At 45.4% G+C, this 23682-nt stretch overlaps 1 protein-coding gene across 7 annotated transcripts in view; it reads left to right on the top strand.

The window, feature by feature from the left end:
* The window catches only part of BRD4 (bromodomain containing 4), a 1377132-nt gene that overhangs the window by 332681 nt on the left and 1020769 nt on the right, over positions 1-23682 (top strand). For all 7 annotated transcript variants that reach the window (XM_078681876.1, XM_078681852.1, XM_078681859.1 and 4 more), the window contains one exon: positions 20370-20641. In XM_078681876.1, the coding sequence (XP_078538002.1) occupies positions 20370-20641 (272 nt within the window). The remainder of the gene's footprint in view (positions 1-20369; positions 20642-23682) is intronic.

Here is a 23682-nt window from a genome sequence, read left to right as displayed (position 1 = left end):
CGAATGCGGTGGCAAAACATATGGAGCAGAAGCACAATGCGGATTGGCAAAAACTAAAATTCTTCGGCATAGAAACGATACCTAAGAACATACGTGGAGGAGATCGTGAGAAAATCATGCGCAAAAAAGAATCGCGCCACATCCTAAACTTCAGAACTCTACATCCACATGGCCTGAACCAATCGGAGGAGTTGTACATCCACCTCGTATAAGAGACCAAAATGAGCTGGTGAAGGACAGAGAGAGATGAACGATACCACTGAATCAGCAAGCAAACCAAAAAATGACGAATCCCACTGGAGGGATAGGTAAAGACATAAAGGTATAAAAATAGATCTCTAGCAAACTGGTTGACAAACAATGAATCCCACTGGAGGGATATAAACAATCAAAAATCAAAAAGAATAATTATTCATGATGCAATGAATAAATAAAAAACTATAACTTTTGCACAAGCATTCAACCAGCTGGTTTAACTTCACAAAACAGACTAATAAAAACCACAAATACCACAATGCCTAGAGTAAAACAGGATGTGAGGTAACATCCAATGTTATTGGTTACTTTAAAAGTCTTGAAAAAATGTAAAAAAAGTGATCGTGAGCAAGGTGCCAGGAGCACTGAAACGCGTTGATCGTTTGTTTGTTTTCATGCTGAATAACTAATAATAAATTCAATTGTGGAAAGGCAGCGCGTGTGCGCCCATTACTTTCGTTGATTCGGAGGAGTGAATAATATATATATATATATATATATATATATGTGTGAAAACATATATTTGCAGCCTAAAACATTTCCCAACTGCCAAAATTGCCGCAAAATTACATAAAGTAGCATACATACAGTAGTACTCTCCCAACCCCTAAGGAAGAAAGAGAGCAGAAAACATTTGTATACAACAATGCTTTACTGCCATAGGAAAAAACCTGTAATTGCAGGCATTTGCCAGTAGGCTGCAGTAGAGTATAAAGCAACAAAGAAAACTGACACCTTGCCTTTAAGGCGTTAGAGTAGGGGTACCGTGCCTTTAAGACCTGAAGGCAACCCCCTGCTCCCATGGTGCACCACAGGTGGCAGTTGGGTCAGCTCTTTTTTCCGGCTCCTTCTGTGAGGATCCTGGAGCTTGAGCTCTTCAGTTTTCAACTGAAATTGTTTTTTTGAGAGAATTTTCTCTATTTCGACATTTTTTGGATTAATAAGGCTTCTGATTTATTTTTCTGTGGTAACCCACAAGAATTTCCTGTCAGAATGCCTGCTCTGTTCCGGAAATGTCCTTCTTGTGACAAAAAGATGGCTCTGGCTGACCCACATTCTGTGTGTATTGTGTGCCTACCATCTGCACACAACCCTGATCAGTGCCATCGCTGTCAAAAATTTACTACACGAACTCTTCGCGACAGGGAGAGAATTCGACTTCATGCCATGCAGAAGATAGACAAAAGTCACCAGGTGAGTGCTTCTACAGTCCCCAGGTCTTCTCCTACAAGCAAGCATGGCCAAAAACTGCGTCATTCCACTTCTCCTGTCCCCAGGAAGAGGAAGGAAGGTCGAAGAACTCCGTCGAGGTCGCCGTCGAAGAGGCCCAGATCATCTTCACGACGTCGAAGATCTCCGCTGCAGTCAAGTAAGTCGGCGTCGAGGCGCCATGCTTCGGGCTCGAAGTCCATGGCTGCTACCACCTCTAAGTCTCCGCCGACGTCGAGGCTTCCGTTGACGTCGAGACACTCTCCGCCGCCCCTGAGGGGATCGGCGTCGAGAGCTAGGACGGCATCCAGGTCGCCGCCGGCTGGCAGGCCGCCGTCGAGAGCGACTGTCAGATCCCATCCTTCGACGTCAAGGAAGTCGACGCCGAGGCGACGCCAGGAAAGGTCGCCGTCGACGCGACGTCGAAGAAGGTCGTCGTCAACACGACGTCGAGAGTTGTCGTCGATACGGTGTCATGGAGCATCTCCATCTGGGCGATGTCGAGGATCGACGTCGAAGTCTCTGGATCGACGTCGAGGTTCTCAGTCGAGCCTCTCTCGACGTGGCCGGTCGCCGTCGAGAGCATCAATACACCGCTCAACGCCACTAGTCACCCAGACGTCTTCGACGTCGAGGCTTTCGCCGTTGAGGGATCAAGTGACGATGGTGGTCGAGTCCCCTGGTTCCGGATCTTCAGGAGGCAAGTCATCATCTCCGGGTTTAAATATCGTGGAGATCTCCCCGGAACCTTCACCCAGATCTGCGGACAGGTCACGCAGTTTGGTGCCTCATCATCCTCAAGGGGCTGTGTCTGGAGGTCAAAGTAGCCCGGGCTCGGGTTACTCCCGCACATACTCTGTCTACAGCAAGAACGCCGACCAGACTGTCTAGGTCTCCTCGGAGTCCCAGGATTTCACCCAGGCCAAGATCTCGGGACAGATCACGTTCTCCAGTACGGCCAAGAACGCCTGTCAGGCCAAGTTCTCCAATCTGGCCAAGACCGAGGTCTCCATCAAGACATCGCTCTAGGTCCAGGGACCGTCACAGCAGGAATCGTGACAGGCCCCATAACAGACGGCGTACAAGATCTTCCACACGGTCATCTTCTACTAGGTCGTCTTACCGAGATTACTCTCCAACCTTCTCATCTACGCCTCCTTCCCGAGTCTCTCCAATTGACGACATCGCGGCTTGCTCCGATGTTCTGTGCAGGGGAGCAAAAAAGCTGAACATTACGCTGCATACTCCAGTGGTTCCCACTTCTGTGATTTTTGATACCCTTCATCATCGCACAGCGCCCAGGCCTCTACTGCCCCTGGTCCCCGGCCTCCTAGAACCGGCTATGGCTACTTTCCCCACACCAGCAGTGGTGGGATCTGTTCCATCTCGGATAGCCAAGAAGTACAAGGCCCCTGCAGAGGATCCCTTGTTCCTCAGATCTGATCCTCCTGCGGACTCCATTATTGTGGCGGCTGCCATGAAGTCCCATGCCGGCTCTACTTCTTCCTCAGTACCACCTGAAAAAGACAGCAAACTTATGGATTCTTTTGGTAGGAAGGTATGCAACACCTCCTCTTCATTTATGAAGGTGTCTAGCGCCTCTGCCTTGCTTGGAAGGTACAATAGGTCCCTTTGGGGCTCCCTGACTCGCTTTACAGACAAGCTCCCCAAGGAAGATCGTTAAGATTTTCTGGAGATTATACAGGAGGGAGGCCTTGTAGCCAATCAGGTTATTAGCGCCGCAGTGGATGCCTCTGACCTTGCGGCCCATGGCTATTCACATGGTATTTGTTCCCGTTGTTCGGCCTGGCTCCGCCTGAAAGGGCTCAAGCCAGATGCCCAGAAGAAGATTTTGAATCTGCCATCCAATGGGAAATCTCTGTTTGGAACACACTCGGACGACGAAATGTCCAAAATGAAAGCGGAGATGGACACCGTCAAAGCGGTGGGATTAGAAAAGCGCAAGGAATTCAAGAAACGCTTTCGCCAGGGAGACAGGAGGTCTTTCCAGCAGAGGGTTCAAACCCCTCAGTGGCAATCCCAGTCTCAGCAGAAAACGCAGTTCCAGCAGTGTCGTCCTGGCAGAGGAAGAGGTGGCAATAACAAGCAGCAGTCCTCCTCCAAGCAACCTCCCAAGCCTTGAGCCATTGCTTCCTCCACGTCTGTTCGCCACTCCGGTGGGAGGGAGTGTTTCTCATCATCTGGTAGAGTGGGAATCCATTACAAAAGACAAATGGGTGCTGAATATTGTGCAGCATGGTTACTTGCTGAGGTTCAAATCTCCTCCTCCGCAAGTCCTCCTTCAGGCACGACACTTTCCCCGTTTCCAAAGTCAACTGTTACAAGACGAAGTCTCCGTCCTCCTAAAGAAAATGGCCATAGAGGAGGTTCCCTCCATTCACAGAAATCAAGGAGTGTACTCCCGGTATTTCTTGGTTCAAAAACGAGGAACTGTCAAAGAATACAGGCCCATTCTGGATCTTCGACTGCTGAACAAATTCATACTAAAAGAAAAGTTTTGCATGCTCGCCCTGCACCAGATCTTCCCGCATCTTCATCAGGGACACTGGATGTGTGCCATCCACCTGCAGGACGCCTACTTCCACATACCAGTGTCAGTCAAGCATCGGAAGTTTCTAAGGTTTCAGATCGGACGCCGTCACTACCAGTATCGAGTGCTGCTGTTTGGCCTGAAATCTGCATCTCGGACATTCTCCAAGTGCATGGCGGTGGTGGCTGCTTTTCTTCGCAAAAGGAAGATCTTCGTCTATCCGTACCTAGAAGATTAGTTGTTGAAAAGCTCCACTCCGACGCTGCTTCAAAACCATCTGTCGTTCTGCCTCAAACTGATGGACTCGTTGGGTCTTCAAGTCAATCTGAAAAAGTCAGTTCTCAACCCTTCCCAACGGATCCACTACCTGGGTGCTTCTCTGGACTCACTACAGGCAAGCGTGTGTCCTTCGGAGGAGAGGTTGTCATCTATGCTCCTGAAGGGTCGCCTTCTTCTGGACACTCACGCCCCCACAGCCAGACAAGTGTCCTCTCTCCTGGGATCGATGGCCTCGTGCATCTACATTGTGCCCAAGGCCCGCCTTCACATGAGGCCTCTGCAACCAGCCCTCGAAGACCAGTGGTCTTAGAGATCGGATCAGGTGGTGGTTGAAACGGTCCAATCTCCTCCAGGGAGTTCCATTCCATTGTCCTCCTCCGTCCCAGTCAATTGTCACGGATGCCTCCCTTCAAGGCTGGGGCGCTCACATGGACCGACTCCAAGTTCAAGGCCTCTGGTCCGAGGTAGAGCAAGGCTACCATATCAACTTCCTGGAGCTTCGAGCAGTTCATCTGGCTCTCAAGTCTCTCTATCCTTCTCTGCGCACCAACTACTTCCAGGTTCAGACGGACAACATGACAACTATGTTCTATCTGAACAAACAGGGAGGCACGAGGTCAAGAGTCTTATCTCTGGAAGCACAAGCCATCTGGCACTGGCTCCTAGCAAGGGGCCTGTCCATCGTGGCAGTCCACCTACCAGGAGTTCAAAACGTCCAAGCAGACTGCCTAAGCAGAGCCTTCGTAGAAGCGCACGATTGGGTGCTCAACGAGGAAGTCGCACAAGAGGTTTTTCGGTGCTGGGGCGTACCGCACGTAGACCTGTTCGCAGACGCGGCAAATGCAAAATGCCCCGTCTTCGCGTCCAGGTTTCCCCAACAGGGATCACTGGGGAACGGTCTTTTGATCAGCTGGTCGCAGACATTACTCTACGCCTTTCCTCCCCTGCCTCTGATCCCGGCGGTGATCCAGAAGTTCTACAGGACCAACACCAGGATGATCCTGATAGCACCAGAGTGGCCACGCCAGTGGTGGTACCCCGATCTTCTACAGCTGTTGGAGGTTCCGCACCGGCGCCTTCCATGCCGTCCAGACTTGTTGACCAAAGACCAGGGGAAGGTGTTTCACCCCAACCTTCCTTCCCTTTGCTTGACGGCATGGCTCCTGAGGTCATCCAGTCTGGACATTTAGACCTCCCAGCACACTGCATGACTATTCTTAAACAATCAAAACGACCCTCTACTAGGAAGTCCTATGCTTTCAAGTGGAAGAGGTTCTTCTTATGGAGTCATGAGCACTCTCTTGACCCGGTACATGGCCAAGAGCAGGTGATTCTTCCATATCTATTGCATTTAGCGAGATCAGGCCTGAAATACCCCTCCATCAGGGTTCATTTAGCTGCAATCACAGCATATAGGAAGACTCCTAATCAGACATCTTTCTTCCTTATGCCTGTAGTTAAAGATTTCCTAGAAGGTTTTAAAAAAGTCTTCCCACCGGTGAGGTCCCCCTCCCCTCCCATCCCTGGGAGATTAATATTGTCCTGACTAAACTGATGGGTGCTCCTTTCGAGCCTATACATAAGGCCTCTTTGCAGCACTTGACCTGGAAAGCTGCTTTTTTAGTGGCGATTACCTCTGCCCGTAGGGTCAGCGAAATCCAGGCCTTGTGTTGTAAGGAACCTTACACAGTTTTTCATGCCAACAGGGTGGTCTTAAGAACGCACCCAAGTTTTCTGCCTTAGGTAGTTTCAGACTTTCATATCAACCAGTCTATTACCTTACCTACCTTTTTTCCTAAACCTTCCACTCCCCCGGAGAGGTCATTACACTCTCTAGATCTCCGGAGGGTCCTGAAGTTCTACTTGTCAAAAACCCTTCCTCTTAGAAAGTCTGACCGGCTTTTTGTTCATTATGGCAGTACTAATACTGGCCTGTCAGCTTCCAAAATGTCAATTTCTCGCTGGATTGTCTCCTGTATAGCTTTAGCTTATCAGCTAGCTAACAAGACCTTGCAGGGTAAACCGCATGCACATTCTACTAGAGGGAAAGCCTCCACTACAGCTCTCCTTCGTAATGTTCCTATTTCTGAAATTTCTAAAGCGGCAACTTGGCAGTCTGTCCATACCTTTACCTGCCATTATTGCCTGGACTCAGATACGCAGGCCGATACCAGAGTAGGGCAGGCCTCTTTAAGAAACTTGTTTGCATAAGATGCATTTGCAATATGTTTCTTAGTCATTCTGTGAAGTTTTTTACTTCTTGCTCGTCCGCGAGACTTTGGGTATGAGCTTGCTAATCTATTCATAGATTATGACTATTGATGAGTATCCCCTGGATGAGAAGGATTAGTTATTTACCTGTAATCCTAGTTCTCATCCAGGGGTATACTCATCAAAGTCATAAGCTCCCGCCCACCTCCCCGGACGAGCAGATTTACAAAGTTATGAGATGTTTTTATTGTGGATCTCCTCAGGTGTTATGCACCTCCAAAAAGAACTGACCCAACTGCCACCTGTGGTGCACCATGGGAGCAGGGGGTTGCCTTCAGGTCTTAAAGGCACGGTACCCCTACTCTAATGCCTTAAAGGCAAGGTGTCAGTTTTCTTTGTTGCTTTATACTCTACTGCAGCCTACTGGCAAGTGCCTGCAATAACAGGTTTTTTTCCTATGGCAATAAAGCATTGTTGTATACAAATGTTTTCTGCTCTCTTTCTTCCTTAGGGGTTGGGAGAGTACTACTGTATGTATGCTACTTTATGTAATTTTGCGGCAATTTTGCCAGTTGGGAAATGTTTTAGGCTGCAAATTTATGTTTTCACATATATATACATATATATTTATATGTATTTTCTATATGCTCCGGGATCCCGCGCATGGGCGGGGATTATTCATAGATTATGACTTTGATGAGTATACCCCTGGATGAGAACTAGGATTACAGGTAAGTAACTAATCCTTATTCACTTCTCACTCCCACACTCCTCATTTGAATTTGAATCTGGCTCATTTATGATACCAAAATGTCAGGTTTATCTGCTCAGTGATGTCCCCATCGGTCAGTCTGATCCCAAAATATGCTTCATTGTTTGATTTTTATGGATAACCATCAATAATCCTATTTGAAAGCAAATGTCCAGAGGTTGTGATTTCCAGCAGGGTGATTGCTGCCCATTCTTACCTCAGACCTGCACTGCATCACTGACAAATTGAAACAGTCTGGATGTGGTAGTTTCTGTTACGCGGAGCACTGCCTTCATTTCTCAACTCTTTTTGTAAGAATTGGGATAATTTATGGTTTTGGTTCATTAACTTTTCAGATAATGCTTTTGTTCCTCTTTTGTTGTGTCTTCTATTAGTTTTTGTGTTGCCTTTCCATCCAGGTATTTGTATAGTGTTCTTACAGAGTTTAATGTTTTCACATTGCATAAGACTAGTTGCTTAGGTGTGTTTGAGTCTTGTAATGAAAAGTATGCAATACTTTTATCCATTCCTACAAACAATTTTAGAGAAGGCAGTATTACAGCTTCTGGTCTGCTCAGACCTGACAGTCTTTTGGGCGAGTGCCAGTTGACCTTTTTACGTGACATAGTTAGCATTATCAGAAGGTATTGAGACAGCCAGCCCTGTGTGATCCAGGCATAAAACTGAACCATTTTGGTAAATAGTCTATGTTGAGTATGTTTCCTTAATTTTTATTGCTTCATTTATCATATTGACGATTCCTTACTTCTTGCTTCAGCCAGTGAAGTATTCCTCTCAATGCTTTTTCCTGTTTGAGTGTATCACTCCTTCTGATTGGTATGTCTAACTGCAGACTCTACATCGTAGGGAACTTTGTTGATAGTCGTTAACAGTAGAATAGTTCCCTGCTTGCATGCAGGGAGCCTGTAACACTTGATTTCAATTAATGTGTTCATGTATCTGTAGAGAAGGTGAATAGACCAACATTTTCAGATGTTGCAGACACCCTTAAAAAGTCGATCACCAGCAAAAGATTCAGAATTTCAGGCTATACGTAGTAACAAAAACCCTTCTAAAAACTACAACTGATAGCTACAGGAACAGATAATAAGAGAAAGTGCAACCTGATATGCTTACATTATAGGAGTTAAAAATAAAAAACATCCTGTCCTTTTAAGGCTCCACTAGTATTCCCAACCTATAATGCTTTGTACTGGCAGTTGCCTGAAACTTTGTTCTTTTTTCTGACTTGTGTGGCAGAAATTCTGGAATTTATTCGGTTGTTTTCAAGCCTTTGGTTTTTCTGAGTAATTTATATCTGAAATGATCCTATTTTTTGGTTTGGTTGACAACTTTACCATCGGACAAGAATGATGAAAGATTATTTGCTGTTTCTTCAAGTATTTTCCTGTCAGTATGACTTCTCTATTTGTCAGTTGCCATCTGTGGGAGATAGAGGACTTCCACAGACAGACACACCAAGAATGTGTGGTGTGCCTACTATCCTCCCATTCCATCAAGGAAAGTGCTTTTTGTAAGATGTCTGAGAGGACACCAAGAGGTAGAGCGGAAATTAGATTGGGTGGCTAATTGGAAGATTGAAAGGTGAAGAAAAAGATGGAGACACCTACCAGAGAATGCTTTTTGTCTACAATGACTGTGCTAAAGTTTTCCCACAGAGTGAAAAGTCATCAGATAGAGGTGATAAATGCCCTAAAAAACACCTTTTTACATCAGAAGTATATGTTTAGACCTGCTTACATGACTTAATCAACTAATCTTTATCATAGTTTTCTAGACCGTTATTGAGTGCAAAATGTTTTAGAGAAATCCATTGCACAAGATTTTCACCGTTATCTTATTCCAGAGCAAATCCCACTAAATAATACCGAGAGAGCACCATGTCCTATAAAGAGCACCTGTTTGTTGTTCCTCAGTCACCTCCTTGTCCTCAAGGTGACATCACATACTCCCCATCTTTGTCACAGCACCACACACACATATGAGTGCGAGGATCCCTGCAGCTGTGTGAGGACCTTGTCCCCCATAAAGAAAGCACATGAAATAAGTGCATAACTAAGTGAGATACTGAGGAGTGACTGGAACAGAACGGCATTGGGGCATCACCTCCAGAATAAAACCTCTATGTACCTTTCAATAATGCAATGACCAGCAATGCAATATTGTGTCAGGATGTCGCCTGAAGAGGAGAAAATTGATTTCCTTTTCAAAACTTTGTTCTGAATGTAGAGCAAGTCTTCCTATATTAAAAGCTGTTCTGAGAAATGCAGCAGAATAATCAAAAAGTCTTAAACACTATGTAGATTCCCAGAAGTGAAATGCAAGTACAAAGCTGCCCCTCAACACTTATCAGTGATCTGCTATCAAAGTAGCCACTGAAAGCTCACATCACATAAAGAAAGTAAATGCTTTGATGCTGCCAGAAAGTGGTTAGCTATGGGCACGGCCATTTTCATAGAACACTCAAAAGCTACTTGCCGATATTATTGCTTCTAGTGGCAACACAGGCGAGAACTTATTCAACCCCTTCCTGAGAAATATTGGAGTAAACAGAATCTTACGATAGGCTGTAGAGCAGCAGACGCACATACTTCTTATCATAAACTCCTCCTATCAAGGCTTGGGAAGCTCACCTTTCTCATTTCACTACCCAAGGGAAATGGATCAATGTGCAGTTGCTACACTGAAAGTTGAAAGCTGTATGTCTATTACTACAAGCTTTCCAACATCTACAGGGCATACTGTTCTGATTCTTTGTGAAAACAGGACGACCATAGACTAGGTTCAGAAACCAGGGGAAACATTTTTGTTTGGATTCAAACTTCTACATTTATAGGCCACTTATTGCTTAAATGTAAAATTCCCCAACTTGCAGAACAGCTTGCAGACAGACTATTCTGCTCAGCAGACACAATCAGAACATTAATGGAAATAAATCCTAACATTCTTTAGCCCCACTTTAAAAACATTGTTCTCTCCAAACATGATCTATTTGCCACACTTCAGAAGAAAACATTGCTATGTTTCACATCCAGATTTCAACACCTCCAGTCCTAAGGAAATGGGGGTGTAATTCAATTGACTTGATATCACTTGATCTGTTCGCCACCGCAGAGGTCACACAGTGCCAGTACTTCTGGATGTTTAATTTTCCAAGGTGTTTCTCACTTAGAGACTCATTCCGCCTCCAGTGGAACTCTCAACTCCTATATTTCTTTCCATCGCCACCCCTCCTGTCCAGAGCTCTCAAGAAAAACAGTGCAGACCATGCCGAAGGAATCCCAGTGCCTCCAGATTAGGCATGGAGAGTTTGGTATCCAGAACTCCTGGGTTTGAGCTTAATGTTCTCCAGTCAGGCTGCCCCTATGGGAGGACCTGCTGCAAGAGGGCAGGGTTCTGCACCTGGGCCTTTGCTATTTCCATCTTCATGCATGGAGACTAAGCAGTGACAGTTGAACACCTTTGACCTTCTTCCGGAGGTGGTTAATTTCATCTTGGCATCCCTTGACAGAAACTTTATACACCTGTGATTGGGGCCAAATTGTGGTTTGGTGCAGCACTCGCTAAGTTGACCTCCTCCAGGCTAAACTGTCTAATATTTTTGGTATTTGTTCTGTCTCTTGCTCAGCAAGGACTTGCTGTGGGCACAGTTAAGGGTCATCTTTCAGCCCTTAGTTTAAATCACCAGTTGTGATGTTTTTTGTTTTTTTAAAGTGATAGAACATGTTCCTCCTTCTCAGTTTGTGATTCCCAAAAAACATCTCAATCTTGCCCTTACCTATTTCATATGTACTCCATATAAGCTGCTCCACAGCTATCCTTTTTAGCACTTAGCTGTTAAAATTGTGTTCATGATTGCCATCACCTCAGCACAGTGTATGATTGAGTTTTCGGCTGTGTCAGAGCAACTCCTAGCCGGTGTTCTGTGTTCCACCTCACCTTTCTAAGGCGGAGGAGAGACTCCATCGCTTGGACACTAAAAGAGTGCTCCATTTCAACAACGATCTTACCAAGGTGGACAATCTGCTCTTTGTGGGGTTTGCAGGAACTAAAAAAGGCAAGGCTGTGCCGAAGCATACGATGCCCCTGGATTGTGGTCTGTATTAAAATTTGCTGCGCATTGATAAAGTAGTCCAGAAGGCTTGCAAGCCCACTCCACCAGGTCCAAAGCTGCCACCACTGCCTTAGCTGGCAGAGACCCTGTCCTAGACATCTGCCAGGCAGCTACGTGGGCATCTCTCCATACGTTCACAAAGCACTATTGTCTGTTCCGACAAGTCTTCCAACAAGGGCATTTTGCCCTACGATTCTGCAGGACTTTCTGGTTTGAGTCCATTCATAGAACCACATCTCATAGGTACTGCTTTGGTTTGTATTCAAAAGGTAAGAAATCTGCGGCTAGAAGTCACTTTCAGAAGAGAAAGTTACTTACCTTTAGCAATGCTCTTTCTTGTAGAGACCATCTAACTGAATATTCCCAACTGATCCTCCCTGTTCTGTGATTGGACTCTATCCATTAATAAGATCTCTAGCCTAAATATTTGCACACTGGTTACAACCTGGCTCCCAACAATGAAAAATACAATGAAAAATAACATTCCCAGGCACTGTAGAACATAAGCAATGTAGAACAAGGAGTTCAAACAAAAAAATGATAAAAAGTTTTTTAAAGTTTTAATCATCATAATAATTATTAAAAACAGAATCAATGACTTTCAATAATACATTTGTAAATCATTATATTTAGAACAATAAAAAAGGAAGTATGTGATGGTAGCTTCGACGCTCGTTTCGACACAGGCGTGTCTTCGTCAGGAAATACCATCAAGTTAAAAAATCTAAAATTAAGTAAAACCAACAGTTAGAACTCCAATTGTATTGTACATTACTATAATTGATAAATATACAGATAAGTGTGTGGATACAAAATGCTGCTATCACAAACTTTCTTTGTCTCTATACAAATATATATATTGTACGGTTTCTGTCAATACAAATATTTTTCCTTCTATATACATATATGTACATGTACAAATGTGCCACACTTATATATGTACATATATGCATATACATACTTATACACATACAGCTCCCAATTCATCATATAGAGACAATCTTACAGGATAACACAATGAAAGCAAAATAGTTTTTATATATGTGGATATCTTCTAATAGTTGTAATCATCATTATCAAATCTATTGATTTCATACTTAAAAGAACACCAAAATTGCCTGATATATGCATTGAGATAAGAAAGGAAGGTGGGAGAAGGGAAAGAAGAAAGGAAGGGGAAACACTACCTGGCTCCCATCCATTCAAGATGGCCACTGGAGAGTGTAGCTTCTAGGAGGCTCCCCGGGCTTGGGATCACTATTAAGTGAATATCCCTGTTTAGCCGACCTACTGGATGCCTTTACCTACAGTCCTGAACACCTCTAGGATCCTGCCGTTTGAAGTGCCCACCAACCTGCTCGAAGACTTGATTCCACATGGCAATCCTGGTTCCAAAGCTCCCGTGCCTGATTAAGCTTGAGGTGGGCGCCTGAACAGCCGGCAGTAGCCACGGTAGGCCAGAGGGTTTTTCTACTGGTCTCAAACCATTTGTTCCACATCTAAGTGGGGCCGCCGCAGTCTGTTGCCTCTCATCGCTCCCCGTCGTCCACCCATGATACAGTGATATTAACAATTAGTGGGCAATAGAGTCCGCCATCTTGGAAGGAGTGGGTGCCGGACTCCTGCAGCCAGTCACTCAGCCCTTGTCTGGATGTCATCCCGATAGAGGGCTTCACCTTTCACGGGATTTGCTGCTTGCCTGCTAGATCTCCCTGCTTCCCACTGTGCCTGCGTCGCCTTCTCCGAAGCCTCCCTTGCTGCCCTCGTTGCTCCCTACCGTTGTCCTCCTCCCAGACGAGCCCTTGCCCCCTTGAGCTCCTTCATTTGACTGATTGTATCAGGGACTCCGAGCTCCTGCATGAGCCTGATTGTAGCCACCAGGATGCTGGCACTCTTTCTGATATATTGCAGCTGCTATTGCAGACGGCAGCTGGCTCACTGTCACCACACATGGCGTACTGAGACTAGATGGCGCCCGGCCTCTGATTGTCGTAGATCTCGAGACCTGTTATTTTTGTACTGTTGGTGTCTCTTGGTTTCCTCATTTTGAGGATTCCTACTTGACTTGGCCAGTCCATTATTATGGGGGTCCCCCTAGTCTTTCCCCCAGCACTAAAATGGTGGATGCATCAACCCTTCAGAATCCTACATAGGACTCAATCCTATATTGTCATGGGCACAAATGCAGGACTCCAGCATAACCACATGATAACATACCTACTGACATGGAAGAAGACTCTGATGCACTATGATGTAAATGGGAAGCCATCTTGAAAGGGTAATACACCTCCCTATTTTCTCCCTATTTCCTCAAAGACGGACTCCCCCAGCCCTAATAAGGCAACTTTTTACATCCACACAATATGGCATAAGCCTCATCTGATTCTCAACTATACTCCTTCCCATAGGCACGTCACACCTGTGTCATCTTTCTGTTCATTCGGCTCTTATCTGTTCCCCAATATGCTCACTCTAGGACATCTTTAACTACTAATCTTCACCTGCATAACATTACATTTAGATATGATCATCTAGACGACTTATGCTAAGTTCTTATACTCTACGTCGCAGAGCTTCTATTAAGCGTGTTTCACTTGGGCTTACTCAGGTGAATTGTATCTCCCTCACACTCTCCAGACCCCCCTGGCATTCGTCCTCACCGACCTCAACTTCATTATTTGCTAACTATTCCAGCGACCTCTTTGTAACCTGCTACAGCCCTTATTAGGTTTACCCCATAAGTGCCATAGACCCAGACTCACTGCCTCGCGTTCTAACCCTGATCCCCTTCCCCTCTTCCCTTGCCCTCCTCTCTCCCTCTAGCCTCCTGCAGCCTGTCCTTGACATGGGTCATCTAAGAATTACTGAGTCTGAGTAGAAGTGGAGAAAGAGTGTGTTAATCAAAATTAACTAAAGGAATCCAAAAGACTCCTTATTCCCTGGATTCCTTTGTTATGATTAAAAAGTCATGGCGAGAGAAGGATTTGATGATCCGCTCCAGCCCTAGTTAATGTCTAGGAAAGTAATGAGGGTCTACATGTTTCATGCCTAATATGTTATAGATCTAGTATACCTTCCCAGGGGAGACCACATTTTATGATTAGGGACCCCAATCGTATGGGTTAGGACGTACGCTCACTGGCATGATGATAGGGGAGTTCCCGTATATGCAGGATGAGGGTGTAGGTCGGCGAGCCAAATGAGCATCGACAACTGACCGTTGGTACGCCAGTGAGCGTCCGTCCTGGCCAGTACTATTGGGGACCCCAGACCTTACAATTAGGTCTCCCCCTGAAGGTATCCTAAATCTGTAACACTGATTTAGGATACAGCATTATCTACATGCTCACATTTACCATCCCTAAAGGAGTAGATAGGGATTCTTTGGTCCTGATGAAATGCCACGATCCTTCAGACAATAATAGACTTGAAACATGTTGACACCCTTTTTTTTCAAACATATTAACTAGGGCTGGAGTGGATCAAATATTCTAGTGACTAGAGTATTGGGGATTCCTTTTGTTATTTTTATTAACACACCCTTTCTCCATTTCTACTCAGAATCAACCACTACACCCCCCACCACACCTCACATCGGCAAAAAGAAAAGAACTAGGGCAACGAGCTCCCTCCAACCCCGTGGGGCCAATTGGGCATTGCAACGCCAGCCCAATGAGGAGCTGCCCAATGATGAAGCATGACACCCCTTGGGTTGTGTGAGGGCCCTTGCTCCTAAAAGGAGATGTCCCTTCCTGGTAGACCTAGACACGCCCTTAGGAACTGCATACTCTTTGTCTTGCTAGCCAAACTGGAGCCATCATGCCGCTATGCCTACACAATTAAGTACCCCCCAAATCTAACAAAAAAACAGCCAAAAGCTTTAATAATACATTTCTCAAATCACACCCAGAAACCCTGCTTACTAATCCCTACTTTTTCATGAACAAAGGATGCATAACAAGTAACTTCGTCCTTTATATGAATAGAAAAGCTCAGTGAAGGAAAGCCCTGATCTCATTGCTCTCGATCTCCACATCTAGGAGATGTCTTATGGTCTTAAGAGTTTTGGTTGCCCCCTCGTTTGTTTACAGACCAGAAGCAACTATCACCATTTACAACAATGGGATAATTCTCATACATTCATCCGACAGCAACCTTGAAATATCTGAGCACATTTTCCTTCTCATAAAGAAAGCTGCAACGAGGACTAAATCCTCCTCCACCCAAGGCCTTCATAACTTTGTATGCATCTCTAACGCACCATCACCTATAGCACTCCGCAACTCACCTCACACCCGGAACAGCAATTCAGAATCACCTGGTCTTGAAATTCATTTCCTCACCCACACTACGCTTCCGACCACCCCCACCTCTGCAACCCATGCCTCTCCTGAAGTCTGACACCCTAACTATGCCTAGCGACCTATCTCCAGCACTCCACTCCCCCTTCTTTTGAGCTCTTCTCCTTCTCCTATCTTTAACCTTTCCTCCCCCTCCAACCTTCCTTCCCCTTTGTTGGCTCCCATAGGTGAACGGTATTCCAACTCTTTAAACACCATCTCCCCACTCCTCACTAGACTCCAGACTTGATGAGATCACACCTCGCCTACAACAACTTGAGGCTGTCCTTAAGACTTATTGCCTTCACCGTAGTCATCTGTGAATCAGTGGCCTAATAGGAAACTGAATATGTACAGTACGTCATGACCAAGCACCCAACCTCCTCACCTTGCCTACCACAAACCTCCCAACCTTCGGGATCTCACCTTCTCTGAAGCTCACGCACCCGTGATGGAGAATTTTATCTTACCCCAATGCGCCCACTTAGCCATCTAGACGAAAAGTTCCTCTATCAGATAGAGATAACCACTCCCTCCTCCTCTCATATGATTTACCACACACTGATAACATACACAATAACGCTCTAATCCAATCCATCCCTTCGTAAGCGACTTAGCCTCACACAGACCACCCGTGTTGTGTCCAAACGCCATCTCAAACGCATGCTACTGAAATGCAGATCGGACACATGACATGCAGCGGATATTGCTGACCTTATCCTCGCTCATGATCTTGGCCTCCTAATCCTGACTGAAACTAGGTTAATTTAATCATCTGCACCCACCCTTGACATACTAGTCCCTCCTTACCATGGCATCACTAGATTAGACAGATCTGGCAGACCAGGTGGCGGTATTGCCTGCCTACATCGTAATAGCTTATCTGTGAAACAATCACATTCTCCCGTTCTATCTTCACGTGAATACCTATGCATCGATATCGCTTGCAACAGGCTAGTGTGCTAAGTACTACCCTCTAGGGGACAACCTCTCTTTCATTGAACAGAATATAGAAATCATCGCAACCAACACAGTACAACACGACAACCAAATCATTCCGAGGAGACTTCAACCTACATTGAAACAATCTGAATGAGACTGCAGTGAAAAGCCTCAAAACATTTCTTTCAGACCTCAGTTTGATCTAAATCTGCCACACACACAACAAGGTCGTCCATAGATCTTATAATTTCAAAAGCCAACACTATTCAACTCGATTCTCTCATGTGACTGGTCTGATCACCACTGCATCACATTCTTCATCGATAACACAGTGAGAAAAAATATAGATCAACCAAACCAAAATCTGGGGAAGGAGCATAAGAAGAATTAACTTTGATGAATTGACAGCTCTCATTGGCAACATCCTGCCGTCTCCCTTAGATTTGTCAAACGTACATGATATTACAAACCATTGCACTTGTTCCATGACGAACAGTCTGGTAACTATTGCATCTCTAAAACTAGAACGAAAGTGTCCACCAAACACTCCAAACCAGGGTACAATGGTACTCTAAATACAGAAAGACGTAACCTCAGATTAGCGGAGATCTCCTCTGTCCATTGAACACCTCAAACATTTGAGAACAACAAGGAATGCATACTACAAATGTATCAGAAGGTCAAAAGCTAACTACTTTAGAAGCCAACTAGACCAAGCTAGAAACAGACCAAAAAAACTAGTTTAACTCCTTAAACTACAATCAAATGGCCTACCCAACCCTCCCCAGCTGGATCCAGTTCAACATCTTGCTGCAAGGAATTTGCCTCCTTCCTTGAGAAGATGGAAAACATGAACATGGACTTGAAGAGGGCTTTGGAGCATTGTCCTCTCTTACCTATCTCCACTCCCTCCCTCTCCCTGATGGTATTACCCACATGTTCACTTGGACTCACCCTCTAAAACAACACCTCATGAACTTCCTTCAAAACCTTTAATGAAGGCGCCATTCACAAAATCCTAGCAGCACTGAAACCCTCAAACCACTTTAACAACCCACTTACCCCCCAACGTCTTCAATAAGATCAAATCATTGTTACTCCCACTCTGAACCAAGATTGTTAATACCTCTTTACGTCAAGGCATTATTCCTGACTGCCTAAAGTCGAGACAGATGTCCCCATCCTAAAAAACCATCAGCAAACCACATGGACCTAAACAACTTCTGCCTGATCTCCAACATTCCAAATCTGGCGAAGCTCCTGGAAAAATGTGTTCATATACAACTCTGTAACCAGATTGAACAATTCTGCCTTCTGGACCATTTCCAATCTGGATTCTGCCCAGGGCACAGCACCAAATCAGTTCTGACACACATAATGGACGATGTGTTAAAAATGTTGGACCAAAATCAATCTTGCCTCCTAATCCTCTTTGACCTATCATCAGCATTCAATACAATTAAACACAACAACTTTTGAAGCAGAGGATGGGCTTATCAGGGTCCGTCCTAAACTTGTCCTCCTAGTTTCTACAAGGTTAATCAGTCCCTATCTAAGACCACTTCGGTCACAGTAGGGGTCCCGCAGGGATCCTCCCTCACCCACTCTCCTTAACTTGTTCATGGAGCCTCTAACCGAGTTTATCTAACATCCACTACCACATGTAGACGGACGACACCCAACTAGACTGAAAGTCTCCTACCATGAAGATATTCGATCCCTTAATTTAAGTTTACAGAAAACCCGATGCTGGCTGGCAGACTACCACCTTAAACTAAACACCCTCAAAACCGAATTCCTACTAATCACTCTATCCAACCAGTCACCCATCATTGAGGAATGGCTGAATCCAGTAACAGCCCTCAATTGCCTGTCCCAAGTTATCGATTCAGCGAAATCACTGGGATTAACTTGTGACAAGAGCCTTAATATGCAGAAGCATATCAGCACCGCCACCAAAGGAGCGAACCTACAAACGGACATCTTGAGAAAACTAAAATCATTCCTCCTGCCAATGACTTCAAATCTACAGCGCAAGCCTTAGTACTCCCTATGTTAGACTATGGAAGTGCAACCCTTTTCTGGCTTGCCCAGATCCACGACGACTCCTCTAATGGCCTCCTTTTATTCTGCCGTTAGACTCATCATGGGATCAAAAAGAAACAGTCAATTTTCCCGGACTTTAAAGCTCTCAACTGGCTCCCTTATTAAGCAAGAATTCAATTAAAAATAGTCTGCGTGACCCATAACTCCCTATACTTCGGTACCCCAAGATACCTTGCATAGAAGTTGGAACTCTCTGGTGGCCTCAGATCTTCCCGAAGTTCCAGCACTTAATTGTTGAAACCACAGAGATGCTCCAAAAAGAAAACCTACAACTGAACTTTCTCTGGGATCGGTCCAAGAATCTGGAACACCCCCTGAAACCAGTCTGAGACCCCCATATGTTTCCTTCAAGAAAGAAGTTAGCAGTACTAATGAACAAATGTATGCCCTAGATCATATGATCTCCTTTCCCTGTACCTCTCCTAACTCGTCAATTACTCTCATGACTACTGCTTGTTATTGTTTTGATGATTTTCTTATGTTTATTGTGTTTGTAGTATTCTATCCTTTTGTATCTATACTTTTTGCCGATCTTTCTCATATCTTGGGAACCTTGTTTGTTTCCATATGTCTCTGCACATGTGTAAAGTGCTATGATAATTGCATGGGTCATGTTTGCTCTATATAAAACCTTTAATATGAATAATATAAACCAATTTTCTGTTGGAGCTCTGTGTCTGGTGGAACAGGCAGCCTTGAAAGCAATTGAGATAAAGGCTCCCCACATCATTTCTCAAGCAGAATGGCCACACCACCTAATAGCATGCTGAAGTACTGATACAAGTTTCCGGATTCAGTCTGATGCCTGCAGAACGTTCAAACGATGAGGAATCTGCTCCTTGATAATAGACACCAGGAAGAATGTTACCCAGTGCTTAATTTGAGCCTGTGTTTGCTGGTGACGGTGGAGAGGAAGAGAGAAAACAAAAGTGAAACTAGTAGGAAGAGACAGCTGGACAAACGTTGCAAAAGAAGAAAGCAGGATCTTGCAAAAGTGAGAGAGGCATTGAGTGTCTGCTAGTGGATTAAAGAGGTACGAGGTGGATTCCAGACTACATAGTCTTGGTATTCAGCACACTGGTGCTAGCCACGTGTTTCTGACAAGAACTTTGGGCTCCTGCACTCATTCTTTTACAAGTGAAACACTGTTGTTACCCAGGATACACACTGCTCTATCTATTTACCTTTGGGGCTCTGTGCCTGGGGGCGCAGACAGTCTTGAAGTTACTGACAGCTTGCAGAAGTGGTGAGTATATAGGACACACACGTCAGGGGATGGTATCGGTGGGGACCCACACTGTGCCACCTTCTGGCATTCAGAAGTACTATGGTAAAGTTTCCGGATCCAGTCTGGCGCTTTGGGAATATCCTAAAGGTTAGGAATCTGCAACTAGATTGTCTTTACAAGAAAGAACGTTACTGAATGGAAGTAACTTGTTCATTATGTAATTGTTTGTAAATTGAATGTGCTGCTTTTCTTTGTGAGACTATTGCAAGTAAGGGGATGTATTTTGTACAAAATGTGCTACATACTTCTAAATTGTAGATTTTAGTTCAACTGATTAGCTGTATTTTCTTCTTTCATTTCAGCTGTAAACCCCAAATTGAGTGGTGCAGCAGTACCGAATGTCACCCGTGCATCTACCCCACCTCATATACGAGCACCTGTCCAGAATATAACACCTGTCCAGACAACCCAAGCCTTTCCTCAAGTCACTACAGATGTCATCCAGAAACCTGTTATGACTGCTGTGCCCCCTCCTCAACCAACTGCGCCTCCACCACCCCTTCCAGTTCCCTCAGCACCTCAGTCAATTCCAACCCACACGTCTGTTATCCCATCCACAACACAACCCACAAAGGTGAGTTTGTTGGCTCAAAATGTTACTTGTTCATTGATTTGCAAAGCAATACTGATCCCCAAAAGATTTGTTGGACTATATTGGAAAAGCACACATTTGATTTAGTGACAAACTTCTATGCTGAGTTTTGTATAGCTGAAAGGAATTTTTTAGAATACATAAGTATCATTGCATTTGCTCAAGTATGTCCCCACAGTTGTGGCAAAAACCAATCCCGAGGAATGTTCTGCTCCATTGCAAGTACACAAAGAAGTATTCAGCATTTCCTCTATACTTTCCGGACCTCTTAATTTGTCAGTTATAGCAAACATCTTTTTTTAAAGATTAGTATTGCTCTTTTTTGTTTTTACAGGGTTCATGCACGCAGTGAGCATCAACTTCATTCCAGTATAATGAAATATCATAAAGCTATCTTGTCACACTATTGTCAGCCTGCAAGCTACAAGTAAAGGCATTGTATAAACTCAAAATATAAGATTCCAAAATACAATACCCATGGATGAGACCTGCAAGAATACAAAAGCGGTGAGGGTTCATAAAAGGATGAATGTTGGCCACAGGTTATACAAACTAAAGGTTTGAAGGTGGAATAGGAATTGTTATGGGACATACTTTTACCATGTCTATTTAGTCGTCTTATAACAGCACATAGGAGGAACCATGGGGGTGGGGAGACACTTTTTTTTTTTTTTTGGGTTCAACCTGCTTTATTGGTGTAAACAAAATATGATACACAGCTTGAGTCGCCTACAACCCGGAGGCCGGCAGCAAAGTTAACGAACAATACACAGCCCAGTAGCCGGCATCCCGGGGGCCCGGCGGCGCATAGAAAGACATATAGGATACTGGTCCAGCAGCCTGGGGAGTAGGACAAGCAAGGATAAGCAGCAGTTGAACAGGGTTTTGTGGTCGAAAGATGAGATCCCTCACCGTTATGTTTGTTGTTAAAAAAAAAACAGGAACCCAAAACTTCCCAACTCAGGTTATAACTACGAGGCCGATCGTGACTGTACTAAAGTGCGAATGATGAGTGGTGCAGCAAGGTGGGTCAGGCAGGCCGTAGCCCATGGCGGAACTGATGTCTGGGTCTGCTATCCCTGTGTGGCAGAAGTCTGCAAAGGTGTGTCCTACAGACGTAGAGTATAAAACGGGGTATCCTCTAGCAAGATCATGGAACGGGCTGTGGATGCAGAAAAAGGGGAATAGTCATGCCCAAAGTGGAGGGGGGGGTGTGGGTCAGGCCACGCCTGGGCGGCCTAGTTCATACAGGACGTCGCAGGGGCATGAGAGCGTGTGGGGACGAAGAAAGTCAGATGTCGCAGGAGGTATCAAGGGGCTGCGATCCGGGAGGGATATCAGCGCGCTGAGGAGGGGGAGGCAGGTCGCCCGAGCGTGCATCGTCATCCGGACGCGTGAGCAGATAGTGCGTTAGTGGTTCCCAAATATCTCTGGGCCTGCAGGAGAGGGGTACCAGTTCGGCAAAAGTGGTGTGCTGATCTTGGCAATACGTCAGATCTGTAAGCCAGTCCTTAAACTTAGGCGCTCGTCCTCTGCCCCAGCGGCAAGCAACTCGTCGCTTGGCTAAGAGCAAGGCGGTGTCAACAAATTTCCGGCATCCTTTAGGCATGTGCATCGTGTATCCGAGTATGGCGACCAAGGGGTCTGCAGGCACCGCCTCACCCACCATCTCCGCAAGAGCCTCCACAACCAACTGCCAGTAATGAGCAACCTGAGGACAGTCCCATGCCAGGTGCAAGAAATCAGCATGATCAGCACGGCAGCGGTCACATCGGTCGCTGTCAGCCAGACCAAACCTATATTTCCGAGCCGGAGTATAATATATCCTCTGAAGGAATTTGTAGTGAATAATTTTCAATCTGCTGCTAGCAGATACACGAGAGGTGAGCGTGCAGCAATACTTCCACTGCTCATCGGTAATGTCGATGGCAAGTTCAGTCGACCAGCGCAACCGAGTATTAGAGTCCGGCTCAGGGGCAGCAACGCGAATTTGGCGGTAAAGACCGGAGACCAAGTGGGTCCCGTCTTGTGACCCCAGCAGGAAGTGCAGTGGCGCTAGGGTATCAGGTTCATTGGGATAATCAGGTAAGATGTCCCGCATCCCCGCACGTAGCCGAATGTAGTAAAAGAGTTCAAGGGAGGTGTGCGCTTGTGCCTTGAAGAACAATTCCTCAGTCTTAAAACTACCCTCATGGAACAGGTCACCCCAACAGGCGATGAGTAATTTGTCACACAGTTGACGGAAACCGCGTTCCGACAAGAGAGATAGTTGTGGGTGGTAAGAAAGTGGCAGTTTAGGAGAGTAGGGCAGCGGGCATGACAGGTGTCTAGCAATGCGGCGCCATGCATCTAATGTGCAGGAAACTGAGGTGTTCGCAGTGGTGATGGACGTCTCAGGACATTGCAGCAGACCGTTGAGTGGTATAGGGTGTACGATCCAGTCCTCTACCGCTATGTGCGGCATGAAAGGAGTTGGAGCCATCCAATGGTAGGCAAAGTGCGCTTGTGCACATTGGTAATAAGTTTCAAAATCAGGGACGTCAAAGCCACCTCTATCGTAGGGGAGGGTCAGCGTCGACCATTTTAAGCGGGGGGATTTGCCACCCCAGAAAAGCCTGCGCAGTTCCGTGCGGAGCGTTCTGAAGAAAAAAGCGCCAGGGTAATAGGGGATGTTAAGGAATAGATACAGGAAGCGAGGTAAGATCACCATTTTAATGAGTGAGGCTCTACCCGCCATGGAGAGTGGCAGAGTGATCCATCTGTCCACTGAAGCAGTTAATTTGGTCATGGCTACTCCATAGTTGGCACGTAACGTCTCATCTCTATCGCGAGAGATACGAATCCCCAAATATTTAAGATCATCGCTACACCACTCTAGTGGGTAATCGAGAGGGAAGAACTGTACGGCATCAGTGAGGGGAAAAAACTGCGACTTTGCCCAATTGATGTGGACACCTGATACCCCTCCGAACATTATGAATTCTCTAAGCAGGGGATTGAGATGCGTCTCAGGACGTTTAACA

Source organism: Lissotriton helveticus, chromosome 1_1 (assembly GCF_964261635.1).
Source record: "Lissotriton helveticus chromosome 1_1, aLisHel1.1, whole genome shotgun sequence".
NCBI lineage: Eukaryota > Metazoa > Chordata > Amphibia > Caudata > Salamandridae > Lissotriton > Lissotriton helveticus.
Note: the sequence above shows the minus strand (reverse complement) of the source record. Positions and strands in the feature narration are given on the sequence as shown.